We start from the raw sequence: 13,233 nt of genomic DNA on the forward strand, positions 1-13,233 counted from the left end.
AAAAACAAAAACACAAGCAAAACGCCGGACCCCCGCGTTTCCAAGGGAAACGGCAGGGAGACCAATCGTCGCGCAGGAAATCGGGCGAGGAGCCGACCCTCAGGGAAGGGACGAGCTTGAGGCGGGAGGTCGCGCGGCGGCGGCAAAGTTCAATCGTTGGCGGAACTTTCATATTATCAAGGGGCTTTACGCCACGGCGCCGCCACACTGAAGGCTCGAAATGCTACCGTAATGTAGCCATCGCTACAAAAGGGCCACAGAGCCCCTGACGCTATGTTGAACAGAACAGAGCACAATTCTAAGATACATGAAATTCACTGCAGAAAAACACACCAGAAATAGTTTGCAACGTACTAAAGTCAGCACGTTTAGCACGTACGCTCGACAGCGTGGCTTGGACTGACGCCAGAGCCGCGAAGCTTTGGCCCCTGGAGCCCAGACATTGCTATCTATATGTTTGCGATGGCTGACGATAGGTGGAGCTGTTAGTTCTATCTGACTAGTCTTTAACCTGTGTTTGACCGTCGGGGAGACTGCGCACTCTTGACGGGCCCGTTTTGCAGCGTTTCGCGCATGGCTGCACTTTCACGCGCGCACAGAGAAAACACGTTGTAATTTTCTTTCCCAGCAACCCTGCATGGCTAACGGCAGCAGCCACCTTTCGAGTTTGGTCTCTAAGCAGCCGCTTGAAAGAAATATACATAAGAAAAAGCAGGATAAACGCGGGTTCATGGTTTTTCATCCTCGAGACCCGCGCAGCTTTTTTGCCCCGACACACTAGAATGTATGCTCTCCCGAGCAGCGTGGACAAACAGCTAGCCGGACACTAACCTCCGAGAACTCTCGGATGCGTGCTGCCTGAGAATTAAAAAAATCAACAAGAACTTGCACACTCTAACCGCTAGATTTATATGTTATCCAACCTTACAAACAACACAAACTCGCGTTTTCTGAGCTTTTACAAACCAGTATTTCCTTCAAGCGGAAGATTTGAGGCCAAAGTCGAGAGGCGCCTGAACTCTCGAATGCCATGTCGGACTGCCGAGATATGACTAATGGGCGAATGCCCATATAGGCGTAGTTGGCAACTGCCGACTTTCACGGTCCCTGAGAGTGCTCATACCGCTCCTGGCGCCGTAGTGCAGCGGCTAAGCAATGCGCCACTGCCCTGCGATGGCTGGTTCTTCGACTGTTGGGGCTTGTGGGACCCAATTTGCTCTTCCCGAGATACCTCTCGCGACCAGTCATTGATTTAACTGTCTCCTGCCACTGGGGGGGGGTGGGGGGGGGGGGGGAATCCGGCTGTGCGGCCTGCTCTTGCCTCCCCCCCCCCCCGCAACCCGATACGGGCCGGTGTAGTTTCGGCTACTAGGCTTTGTTCCGGTGCAGCGCCAGCGGTGGGGATGGGCTTGGCCGGGCCCGTCCTCTGGGGATGCAAAACCCCATGGGAGTGGCAGTGACTCCCAAGCGACTGTGTGGGCCAGTCGCGCACGTGAGGTCCGATGCCTAAGCGGAGACAGGCCCGGTTATATCATCAGGCTGGACCCACGGAATCCGGCCCGGAAGGCATGTCAAAAGTCAAAAAGTCACAAAACATGCAACTAGCCTCTGGACGCGGGGGCGTGCGCGGCTGGCGACCGGCGCGACGGTTTCTGGCCACGGAGAGGCCAGGTCAGCGCGGGGGTTTACAGCAGCCAGGCTCCTCGGAACCGATGTCCTCGGGGAAGCAGCCAGGGAAGGCTGTCCGCGAGGCCGTGAGGCTAGAGCGCTGGACGCCGAGGTAGGGGTGCGTAGTAGGTACCGACCAGTGTACAACCCGGCGAGTTGTGGAGTACCGGCAGAGTAGGCCCGGTCATCTCACCCTAAGCCGTGTTCTTGGTTTGTGGCCCGGCTGCCCGGACTGGAACACTCTCTCCTCAATAGGAACAGAGCAAGCTAGGGGAGGAAATAAGTGCATGGTTGGTTGGTTGGAAGCACAGGTGGGTCCCCGCGGGGGTGCAGGCCAACTGTCGTCCGATAGCTGATGGCGCTGACCTGTTACTCGTGAGGCGGATCACACCACACATACTTCCGGAGTCTGAAAAACCGGGAAAAGCACTCGTTTGGAAAAGAACTGGCTCATCCGAAACAAACCCTAAAATCCTGGAGGAGCCCGAGGTAGCTGACCGCGGGTTAGGTTTTCTCTGTCTCCGGTGGTCGGAGCCCGCTGCGTTTGTGGGTGGTCGGGCATCCCGTGAGTGGAGCCGCACCATTTGACAATCTCGACGACCTCTATGTCCTGGCCAGGCAGGCCAGAAATGTAGTCGATCGAAATGAAGGATCAGAGCCAAAACTCGCTGTCCTCATTCCCATCTCAATTCCCGTAACCCATCCTATATCCCATTCCCCGTACCCGCCAACCCGCCCCTTCCGCTACTTCCAAGGGGAGATCAGGGGAGTGTCCCCGGGCCCGCTCCCTCGGCTGTGGGTCGCTATTGTAACATTCCATCCATGGGTGGCGAAATTCATATTGCCTTCAGGCCACATCCTTTATATTACTATTGTGGTTATACCCGTGATACATTAGTGGTGCGGGAGAGGCTATTATTTTTGTATTCATTTTACTGCCTCGAATTACTTCATGTCACCTGCCACTGTAGTAACCTTGCTCAAAATCCGGTGGGCAGGTTGGGACGGCGCCACAAGATCACATGACCTCGATGGGCCGCGTAGGTTGCTACTTCTCCGGGGATGTTTCGCTCACAACGCCAACGCCGACGATGCCAGAATCTTTGTTAAACAGGAACTTTAACCTTACGCGTTAAATGGTTGTGCGTCCTGCTGAGCTATTCCAGCGATATTCCCATTCGATCATGTTTAGTATAATAAGTGCAAATCCTTTTAGGTTCACGGCCTGAGCGCTTATAAACAGTATTAGAAATAGTATTAATCAAGCAGGCAACAACAAAGCATTGTACCACTCACCTGAGTACGTACGCCATCTGGCGAAGACTGCACCGGGAGAAGATCTGGTGATTTGCGCCTTTGTTCACGTAACTCATCACAAATCCGTCATCCCACGGGCAAGATTTCGCTCCGGGGTGCCCGCGAATATAACGGTAAGGACCGTCACCGTCGTGCACAGCACCAAGACTTTAGCAGGTCACGGCAGAAGTTGTCGGAGAGGCAAGGCATGCGAATGAAAGGAGCCGCGTAAACATTTTAAATTGGCTTTACACAACTTGCACTCAAGCTGCTCAAACAACTGGGTTTCGATGATACTCGGGGTGGCACTAGCTACTACAGACAACATGCAACCGCGTACAAAAATGCTGCAATGTCAGATGTATTCTACAAAAACTACTGACCACATTAGGAACACTTCAGGCGATCATCAACGGCCATTTTGTTTCACCCTCATTTTATATTAGTTTAATTCGGGTGTGCTGCGGCGAGTGAAAATGAGTGGTCTTCAATGTCGAAATTACGCAAGGAATAGTTTATAAGTGTGCTAAATTCGATAAGGTTCATTATAAACTCAAATAACGTCGATCATGGTAAAACGCATGAGCGATGGGAAGGCAGTGATACGACGCGGGCTTGTACCGGTTTGCAAGCATTGACAATCGGCGTAAACCTTCCGCCACGTTATAGCTGACACTGCGCTTCTATTTACATCGCAAAAGCATCGTTGTCCTGCTAGATACATGTTGATGGACATTCTATTTCACGCAGATCAACAGGGCACATCTTTTGTTTCGTATGAAACTAGCCCTAACCCTACTCAAGGCAAATAAGCACTCTAACGAGTTCTACCTACTCCGTTTGCAACAAAGGGAACAAACACAGAGTTAACATTTTTGGTATACCACCCAGCTTTTGACGCCATTTCTTCTAACACAAAGGAATCGCTGCTATCACTGCGGTAGACATTCGTGCTGGAAATTTGTTTTTTTTGCTTACACATGGCCAAGTTCGTGCGTCATAGTGATCATTCCAGTGTACAGTCCGGGGAGATCTTCACCAAGGGCAACGTAGTGGTCGGTACACACTCCACTAACGTAACCAACTCCTGGAGAAAAAAGGAGCAGATTGCATGGTTAAAAAATATCTCATTGAACACTCCACTTCACCCCTCCTGTAAAACCCCACCCCTATGGGGTATTTGAGGTATTGGAAGTAAGTAAATAGAAAAACCTTGTGGAAAGTTGTACACAACAAAATGATGGCAAGGTATTTAAGCTCACGAATTTGTTTTTCGCTGCTCATCTAAGTTCTAGTATGATCTTTTTGTCTGCCACTTGTGTAAGAAGACTCTTCTTTATGAAAGTTCTGTCTTGAGATAGACTTTTAGAAAGCCGCAGCTACCGACCTTTCAGAACAAACTGACCCAAGATTCTACACTTCTAGAGTGTAATGCGCCATTGGCCAAATCTTTTCTTCACAAGCAAACCATCCCATATATGTAATTGCTCAGAAGTCAGAAAGCTATTAATCCTTAAACATTCTGCATTGGAGCAGATGTAAGACAAATAAAGCAATCCTTGATTTTCAGTGCGTAAATTACCGCAAATCTGAAACAGTGTCGTTACAGAAAGTTTGTAGGTGGGCTCTCCTGCATAAAACACAATTCTTTGCTTTAATCAGTTATGGTCAGCAAGCGTCTTCTGTCTTAAGATAGGCTGAGATCAAATGCAATAATTAACGTTTCACTGTTCAAAATCAATAAAGCTCCATACGTCTTGCAAACCACTTAAAATACTAGCCACATAAGCCACTTAAACGCTAGACACATAGCTCACCCCGGGCATTCTTGTCCCACTCGTCACCTTTCTTCGATATCACGTCGCGTCTGTAACATTTGTCCAGAAGCAAAGGTGTCGAATTACCTTATTTGTCGTACACATAAAATAATTTAGAGACTGAGTACTAACGAAAAAGCTTACCCTGACAACAGGTACACAATGTCTGGGTTTCCAAACTCATCCTTCTTTCTTCCGGCATATTTCTTCAGCTCGGGCAAAGTGTCGGAGTCTGCCAGTAACTCTTCCGTGCCCCGCACATATTCCTCTCCCTAATGAAGGAATTGCCGCATCGTTAGCAAAATATTGTGTGCTCGCGCACAGAATCACGTCCAACGTACTTGGATAAAATCGTAATAATGAAAAGTTGTAAGGTGCTGTTATGAAAATATTGAAGGAAATTTTTCATTTTCCGATGTGTAGCAAAATATTTTTTTTTTTCAAGTTTTGCCGTCGCTCGAATCTAGTAGTTGAGACTTCCTTAGAAAACCAATGGGGAACGCTTTGGACGAAAACAAAAACGTTAATTCCAAAAAAATGCAAGCCCGCCGACGGGATATTTGCGCATATATTGATTGTCATAGTGAAATCTTGCAGTATTTAAAAAATTGCGTTCATAAATCTTTTTCTCGTTCAAAAATGATCTTGTCCACAACAATTGGGTATGAATACGGAGCCAACCTGGGTATTCTAAGTGTTTCCTCGCATTGCACAAAAAACAATTCATGGTTTCCTTCGCATCTGTAACAGACCATAAAATTTTCCTTTGGTAACGCATTCCAGGAGCATTAAAGCCGAAGTGTGCTCCGTAATATTTTCGACGCGTTTTTACAATGGTTTACGCCGTCTGGCCTCCTTACCGATGGCTCCTCCACGCCTGTTACCATAAGTCTCACTCTTGGATTCGCCACATCTGTGAATCTTAAATTCGCCTGAAAAACACAAAAGGCAGTAGCGTGAGTGCAACCATCCTTAACTGTGAACTGCAAAAAGGCAACAAGCTGCCACCAAGCTTAAAGCCATAGGGTGTGTGGCATTGGCCATCTGTGAAGCAGCTCAAGTTATCTGCGGTTCTTGAACATTTCGTCGGCACGTTATTTAAGTCTTCGTTGCGAAAAGTAAAAGTGCATGCCTGCTTTGCAGAGAGTATTTGTGCGTTCTAAAACCTCCACAGCTCTACCGTCTGCGCATTCACTGCCATAGGATGTCTATCTTGATTAAACCACTTGTAGTAATATAACTGGCAGTAGCGCTCAAATTCAGACCGCCAAACCATTTGTAACCTAACGAGTCGCAGTCAGTAATTCTGTATCCATATGAAAAAATTATAGCCGTCTTTAAATATAAAGGAGCCCATAATATAGCGAGCGATCGACCCTTCCCGCACATGTATATATTGTTTCGTTTTCCAAAGAGTATTTTCGAGTGATCGTCAAAGTACGCGTACAGTTGCTTCATGATTGCGATGAATATAACAAAACCACTAAATCTGCCCTCCCATAAGTAGAAATTGCATGCTACCACGCGAAAAATTTATGACGCATTCATGCATTGCCTGCTCCAGATTTATCGACCCTGCAAATGTTCAATATCTTACAGTCAGAGTATCCTCTATCCCGTGCCAATGTACAGCACTATTATACGTGTTTATCGAACTTGAGGGCAGAGAATCATTCCAAATATCAAACAGCGCGTCGAGCCCCTTAAAGGCGAGTGTTCGCGCAGGGGAAGGGGTCGGCGCAGGCAGTGTTTGAGCTGTGAAACCTCATGACGATGTTAACATCGGGTATGCTTCAGAGTGGCTGTCGGTTCGTTCTACTCATTTTCCATGCCATATCAATGTCCTGCGGTGAAACCGGCGGTGGCTCTCGCCTCGCGTCCGCTGATGCCGATGGCGTTACAGAAACTAACTCTGCTATAATTTTAGTGAGATTAATTTTTTTACAATGTACTGGTAACTAGATAGACATATATGATGGGAATGGCTCGTTCCAAAGCATTGTGCACTGCGGCTATGATGGGAACCAGGTTTGGCCTAGCAGAGCCCATCGAGTGGTGCGCTACCAGCATGCCGGCGGGCGGCAAATTGCCGCATGAAGTGCATCACTGCTTTGGGAAAATGCATTCGTCTCTCTGGTTGAGTTCACCTGTTTGCGCTTTTTATGTTGCGGCGTCTTCCACTGGCGTTAGATTTGGCCAAGGAACCGTGGGTGCCCAGATGTTAATTTCGCGGACCCGTTAATTAACCAGCTCATTTCACGCCATCTGAAGCACAGTTTTCCCCATTCTCAACCGTGATTCAACATGAGACAAGCACATGTCCTCCATGAAGTTCAAACTAGAACTATCCTCATCCCACTAAAGCTCTGCAACTTCGGATGGCCTGACACAGGTCGCTATTCCAATTGTTCGGAAATGAGGGCAGGCACAAAACATATTTTCTACTGATGTAACAGTGGCATTATCTCGGTTTATTCCCCAAACCCTTCCCCTTCTTCCTGGAGTGCTAGGCTTCACTCGAGCTTGGAAGATGATCAAAAGGCATTAGCGGAGCAAGCACTCTGTTTCACTGGGGCCTTAGTGCTGGCCTTGAATTGAGTTTTTGCTCCTCCTAATTTTTGTTACATATAACCTTATCTCTTACTGTATTTGATATTTCAAATTACTGTAATATCGAACTATTTCACGATTCCCTTCTCGTTCCATATACCCAGGCTCGACTTTAATAACCTAGAATTATGTGTTTGATGTCTGTAAGACTGTGCCAGTGCCGCACTACACTTTCATGCAGCTGGAGGCGTCTAAGGTCATATTATCCCTCGCGCTTCCACAGCGGCTATTAGGTGATCACTGCCAAGTAATTCCTCCTACTGTCGACTACAAGCTACTGGAAGGCTGGAGATCCCCTGCAAAACCTTCTGCAGTACCATCCCCGAAAGCCTTCAAACTTAAAAGCTACACACTTCTCAGAATATGGATCAAATCGTAATTACCGCCGATCTTGCCACGGTAAAATTTTCAGCCCATAACTTTGTGCCAGATTTTCAAAGAACTTTATTGCGCCAGCATTATAACGGTCGTCACCAAAAAATACCTTCGCTGGATGTCAGAAAATTGCCTGATTGGTCGAGCAAGAAGGCAGCGACAGTCTCGACATCGCGACCGGTGAGGGCAACTGCACCTGGGGTGCTTCACTGTGCCAGGCCGGTGGAGGGCGTAATAAATAAATAAATAAATTACAACAACACTTTGTGCTCGCGAGTGGGATTCGAGCCCGCGGCGGAGCTAACAGATCAGCTGCACATCCGGCGTGTTTAGCTGCCAGTCTCTCACATGCTCTAGAGGACCAACGTCAGACGATCCGACGGGTGAAGACATCAGCGCAAACCACTGGAGTCCTCAACTAAGGAATCCACTCAACTGATTCATTAATAATTTTAAAATTCAATAAATTTTATCTCTCTGCCTATCTCTGTCTCGCCCACTGTGGTCTGGATGTCGTCGTCAACTTCGATTTTCATCCGTGCGAAGTGGAACCGGACACACCGCTGCAGCAATGCCCTCTTTAAGGTGCAATAAATAGTGTTCTGGCAAATTTCGTTCTCGCTGTTATTTCCTGGTTTTTTAGTTTCTTTGAAGAAATAGTTTCCGTCGCAGACAACATATGTGTGGACTATTCGCTTTCGTGAAACTCTGCAGTCTCTCCACTCTGCAGTGGCCAATGAAAATACATTAATTTGTGAAGACAAACAAAGGAATTTTCGTTAATCTTTTCGGACTCGGTGTAAGCAATAGTTGGATAGAACCGCTACACATTTGTGGTTCGGAGAGCACATAACCGAAATCACAAACCCGAAGCAACCGAACAAAACTTTGTCCTCGTCTGCTGCCGCAGGTTTGACGCGCCCCACCTGATTATAGTTTTACCAGTTAGCCGCACATTTTCGAAGATCGCTCCGTGTATTATTCCGCCAACGGCAGACCGGCAATCTGCCACGAAGTTAGCTTAAGGGCACTTTACGCGTGCTTTATGCCGTAGTAGCCATGTTAGTTGACTCCTTCTTTACGCAGTTAGTTAAATAGAAGGCCGGAGGCGGGACGTTTCAACCCATTTAATAGAAAAATGGGCCACAAAGGATAATATTTTAAAGTTTATAAGAATGTTCGGAGTGGGTGCATTTTGGCCCCACGATAAAAAGACCAACTCAGTATCCGACTTAGAGCAGCTTTAGGGTAATTTATGTGGTCCCATAATTTTTTGCTTCGTAAATGCGAAAGCTGACGTGCACAGGTCATTAATAAGGCGAAAGCCTTTATTGGCTCATACTAGCGGTGTCCGTCCGTCCGTGACACTCTTCAAGTCGATAAGAAAAAAAAATGTTTGTGCACGAAGAGATTCGAACCATCATCTGCCGTCCCGCAGCTGAGCGTGCTAACAGCTATGCTACTTCCTACCAACGCATATGTAGTTCTCCTTGTGTAGGACGCCGAAGAGTGTTTCCAGAAAGGCGTCGAATCAGAAGGATGCCTTCCAAACGCTTCCAGTGTCTTCAGCATTTAAGATTAACAAACAATTGTGTACTTAATTAACATCTTAACCACACATCAGTGACACAAGCATCAACAGCGCTAAAGGCTTTTACCTCACCGCACTTTAGGTCAACAATGTGCCCCCTGAATTTTTACAAAGTCTCCTTATTGTTTCACATATTTCTTAAATCCTCTGTATAGCCAAGGATACCATGAAGTAATTCCCCTTTCAGTGCATTTAAGCGCATAGGTTCTATACACACGCGACTTAATGAACACTTACAGTTTTTTTGTGGCAGTTTTATTTGTCTGCAGGCACTCTTTAGCAGTCTGCTCAATTACAGTCCATGTGAAGGGTTTTTACAAGAGCGCAGCTTTCGGTTGTGCCCCAAACTATTGTGCAACTATTCTTCCCTTTCCGATATATCCGCGTTGCTTTTTTACCATTATTCTAATGCAAACATTGAGATTTAGTTTAGTTCAGCAGAACGCTCAAACACATGAACACCTTTTGAGTAACGGCACTCACGGAGTTCATCATGATGCAGATATACATCAGTGCATCTTCCTTGTTCTTGAAATGACGGAAATGCGGGTGGTCCAGCAGAAAGAAGACTTCAGCAACGAATTCCCCGGGCTCAGGCTTTCTAGGTTTTCTTCCGCGCCTTCTTTTCGGAGGTTTTGTTTCCCAGGAATCTGGACAATTCTCTGTGACCGAAGAAAGATTGCACTCGGTAACTCAAATGCCTGAGGGTCCAACGAGTAGGCAACGCAAGCTGCTTCGCAAAAGCAATAAGAAATTCATGGGGCCACGTGCGACTCCCGCAACCACAGAACTTGGCCGATGCCGCTCAACTGCCGCGAAACGAAATTAGATAGCCGCAGTGGCGTATGTGTCCTTTAGCAGATTCGTGTCTTATAGGGAAGTGTATTCAGAATCACAGTCTGGGTCTGGGCCTAAGGTTTAACATCAATCTGCTAAGCTCACTTTCGCAGGAGAGCGGAATATCTACGGTGGAGTGTAGCTTATTTTCGGTCTACTGGCTGCGCATAATCGTGATGCCCGTGTTTTTACTCCGATAGCTTAAAGGTCTCATTCACAAGAGAAGCCGACGTCCGTGTCACAAGAAAGTAAGAAGCCCACCTGCCACATGGTTTTATGCAGCCAGCCCTCCATGGCAGGTGGCAATGAAATTAATTCACATAAATTCAGCGCAATTGCCCGTGCCCACCATGTCACTGAGCATCAGCTCATTGGTTGAGAAATAGAAGTTCTCCCACAGAACTCGGACAACTATTTGTAGATGATTGTGCCTTACGAGAGTTTGTAACGAGCAACCTGGGTCTCACATTCCCCACATGTGACTGCTTTTGAAGCATCTGCGTTCCGGAGTGGTGGCGCATTGCTTAGCCGCTGCATCAATCAGCTAGGATTGTTATGAGGGCTCCTAGTGATCTGTTAATCTATGAAACAGAAGAAGTACTTAGCTGGGAAGCAGTTCAAATGTTGTTGTATTATACTGTTAAATATCGTGTCCAAGTTGCTTGTCCATTCACGACGTTTGTTTATGCGGTACTAGGCAGCGTGCACAAATCCTCCCAAGTGTGGAGTGGTCTTATTGGGGTCACAGAAGCACCGCGTGCCACCGAAAGCATGTTACACATGCGCTTATCATCCTCTTGCTACAAAATGAGCGAACGTAACCGGAGGAGCAAGAAAGTGAAAGCGGGGGAACTATGCTATACAGCTCATGCTGTAAAAATCATTGCAAGCAGTTCTGTCTCCTCTAATTGAGAAATGTAATTTGACGGCGCATATCACAAGAACAAGTCTCTCAGCTTTTATTTGTGTTCGTTACTTTGCAGGAGTAACAAAATTTATCTCCTCCAGATTTCATAAAATTTGCAACTTTTTGACTTTCAAATCACCCACGGTGTTCAAGTAATAAGGTTATTGAATGATTAAGAGTTAGGAATAAAGGGAAAATTCTGCCTCTCTTACGCGCGCAGGCAATTACGTTGTCTAAGTGCGGAAATATTACAAAAGATGTCTTTCCTTCACTGTTTTAATGATTTTACTTACGGTGATAAATCACTAGGAAAAGCATCGAGAATAGGGAGTGGTTTCAAAGCGTTAGCGATGGTTTTTTGAAGAAAAATAATAAAAGTCCACAGCACACGCAGTTACGCTCAGCTTTCCACTGTCTCACTATGCCCTCACCTGTTTTTGTGGAACGAAAAGTATTAACAGTACTCCTTAGTCTTAACAGCGCGCCTGAAGCTGCGAATCTTATGAGCCGTAAAGAGAAAATGCGTCGCCATATAAAATACTTTTGAGGCCCTGCAATTCTGAAAGTGTTCTTGCCCAGGTCCTTCGAGAGTCAGAGGTAATTATTTGTGCACTTTAATTACCTAGCACTGCAAAGCACGCCTATAAATTATTTTGTGTTTCTGCTCTATTTTAATTAGGCGTTTGTTGTGCCAGCTGGTTTTAACGCTAAATTACAGTTCAGCTTTAGGTTCCATAGTAAGTTGGCCGGCGGTGTCGACATTTGATTCATGCCTGTGTGATGTGCTTTTTTTTGTCTACGTAGTTAGAAGATACATTCGCTTATTTTCGAAATTTTATTTTTCTCTCTTCCAGAACGAGCACTGGTCAGAAAACATGGCAAGCATTCAAGCTGCATCATCTTCAGCTAAAGCAAGTAGATATAAGAGCTGTGGTATTATATTGCGTATTTTACACAAGAGGCAAAAATTTGCTTGCTATATCGCTGTCTTCTTACAAGTCGTTGATGCTAACCTAGTGCTTTTAGCAGTGCCCATTGCTGTATCTTTCACCGGAAGGTTTCAGTAAGACGTGGGGTATTTTAAGGTTGCTGAAGGAGTCGTATTGTGGTCACTGAGTAGATCTTCAAATATGCTTACGCACCGTTATCGTCAAATCCGATCGCTCTGTCAATCACAGGCTTTTGTTCAATCTCGTAAATCATGTGTGGAACGAGGCCAGAGTCTGACCGTTTCATGGAAAGCAGTGGCTCAATCCTGTAGCTGGGCCCCACCAAACCTTTCTGAAAAAAAGTTTAGCAATATACCACTTAGACTCAAACGGCTGTGACTGAAAAATAGTACAAAAACTTAATCATTCTTGCATAGATATATATTTCGTTGCAAAAGGATTTTTTCAAGTTCTTTTTTTTCTTCTTGAAGTCCCTTGTGGCGGGCATAGCAAGCATTTTATCTACCACAGTTGTTCAAGTGTCCCAATTACCATGGTATTGTGTGAACTTCCAAAGGGTGTTAACTCTCATTTCATCCGTTTACGACCGAAGAGCCGAGTGCTCCTATTTACCGAAATTGGTAATCTTCCTTGTGTAATTGTATTTTTTTAGCGAAAGCTCCAGACTGTATATGCATATTGCGCTACATGCATGCATGTCGACATCTAAAAGTCAGTGTGTGGTATCAGCCAAGCGGTAATTAATATTTGTAAGTATCAAAAACAACACGCACAATTTCAGCGGCGGTACCATTCCTTGAGACAGCAACTGTTGCGAACTTCTCTCCATCCTGATAAAGTTGGTCGTTAATTTCACGTCCCTCAATCTGAAAATAACAGACATTTATTTTTGCCCAGTACTAGGGAAATAAAAAGCATGGCTTCACGAAATAATATTCGCTCAGCAAGTGACAAATGCTTAACAACTGAATGCGCAATATGTGGTTTAGTACCTCCGAGAGAACAGGCCCGCTTGCCAAGATGGATGGCCTGCATCCTCTACTAGAGCAGTATTAGTTTCCCACCTATATAAAGCGGCGACGACAAACGCTAGCGTGGACAGTGCGCTGACATCCAACAACCTTCATTCCGGCAGTTTTTTCTTAAACCCTAAGTAGCGTTTGGAGCAGTATAATTTTGCTT

General features: G+C 46.0%; 1 protein-coding gene across 1 annotated transcript; it reads right to left on the minus strand.

Annotated features, from left to right (window-relative positions):
- Nucleotides 1-815: 815 nt before the first annotated feature.
- LOC144103478 (A disintegrin and metalloproteinase with thrombospondin motifs like) lies at nt 816-12,880 on the minus strand. Its single transcript, XM_077636184.1, has 9 exons — nt 12,842-12,880; nt 12,244-12,382; nt 9,841-10,019; nt 5,642-5,713; nt 4,926-5,053; nt 4,782-4,831; nt 3,943-4,051; nt 2,965-3,132; nt 816-858 (listed from the first exon to the last, which is right to left on the minus strand). Exons 1-9 carry the CDS (start codon nt 12,878-12,880, stop codon nt 816-818), a joined length of 927 nt encoding a protein of 308 aa, XP_077492310.1.
- Between the last annotated feature and the right edge of the window lie 353 nt (nt 12,881-13,233).

This window comes from Amblyomma americanum, chromosome 9 (genome assembly GCF_052857255.1).
Source record: "Amblyomma americanum isolate KBUSLIRL-KWMA chromosome 9, ASM5285725v1, whole genome shotgun sequence".
In the NCBI taxonomy this organism is placed as follows: domain Eukaryota; kingdom Metazoa; phylum Arthropoda; class Arachnida; order Ixodida; family Ixodidae; genus Amblyomma; species Amblyomma americanum.

What these genes read in the sequence shown, in the direction of transcription:
- LOC144103478 (XM_077636184.1), bottom strand. Translation starts at nt 12,880, where the DNA reads ATGGAGAGAAGTTCGCAACAGTTGCTGTCTCAAGGAATG. An exon ending in AGTTGCTGTCTCAAGGAATG is followed by an intron (nt 12,383 to 12,841) that starts GTACCGCCGCTG and finishes ACTTTTTTTCAG; the next exon opens with AAAGGTTTGGTGGGGCCCAG. An exon ending in CAGATGGCGTACGTACTCAG is followed by an intron (nt 859 to 2,964) that starts GTGAGTGGTACA and finishes TTTAATTCTCAG; the next exon opens with GCAGCACGCATCCGAGAGTT.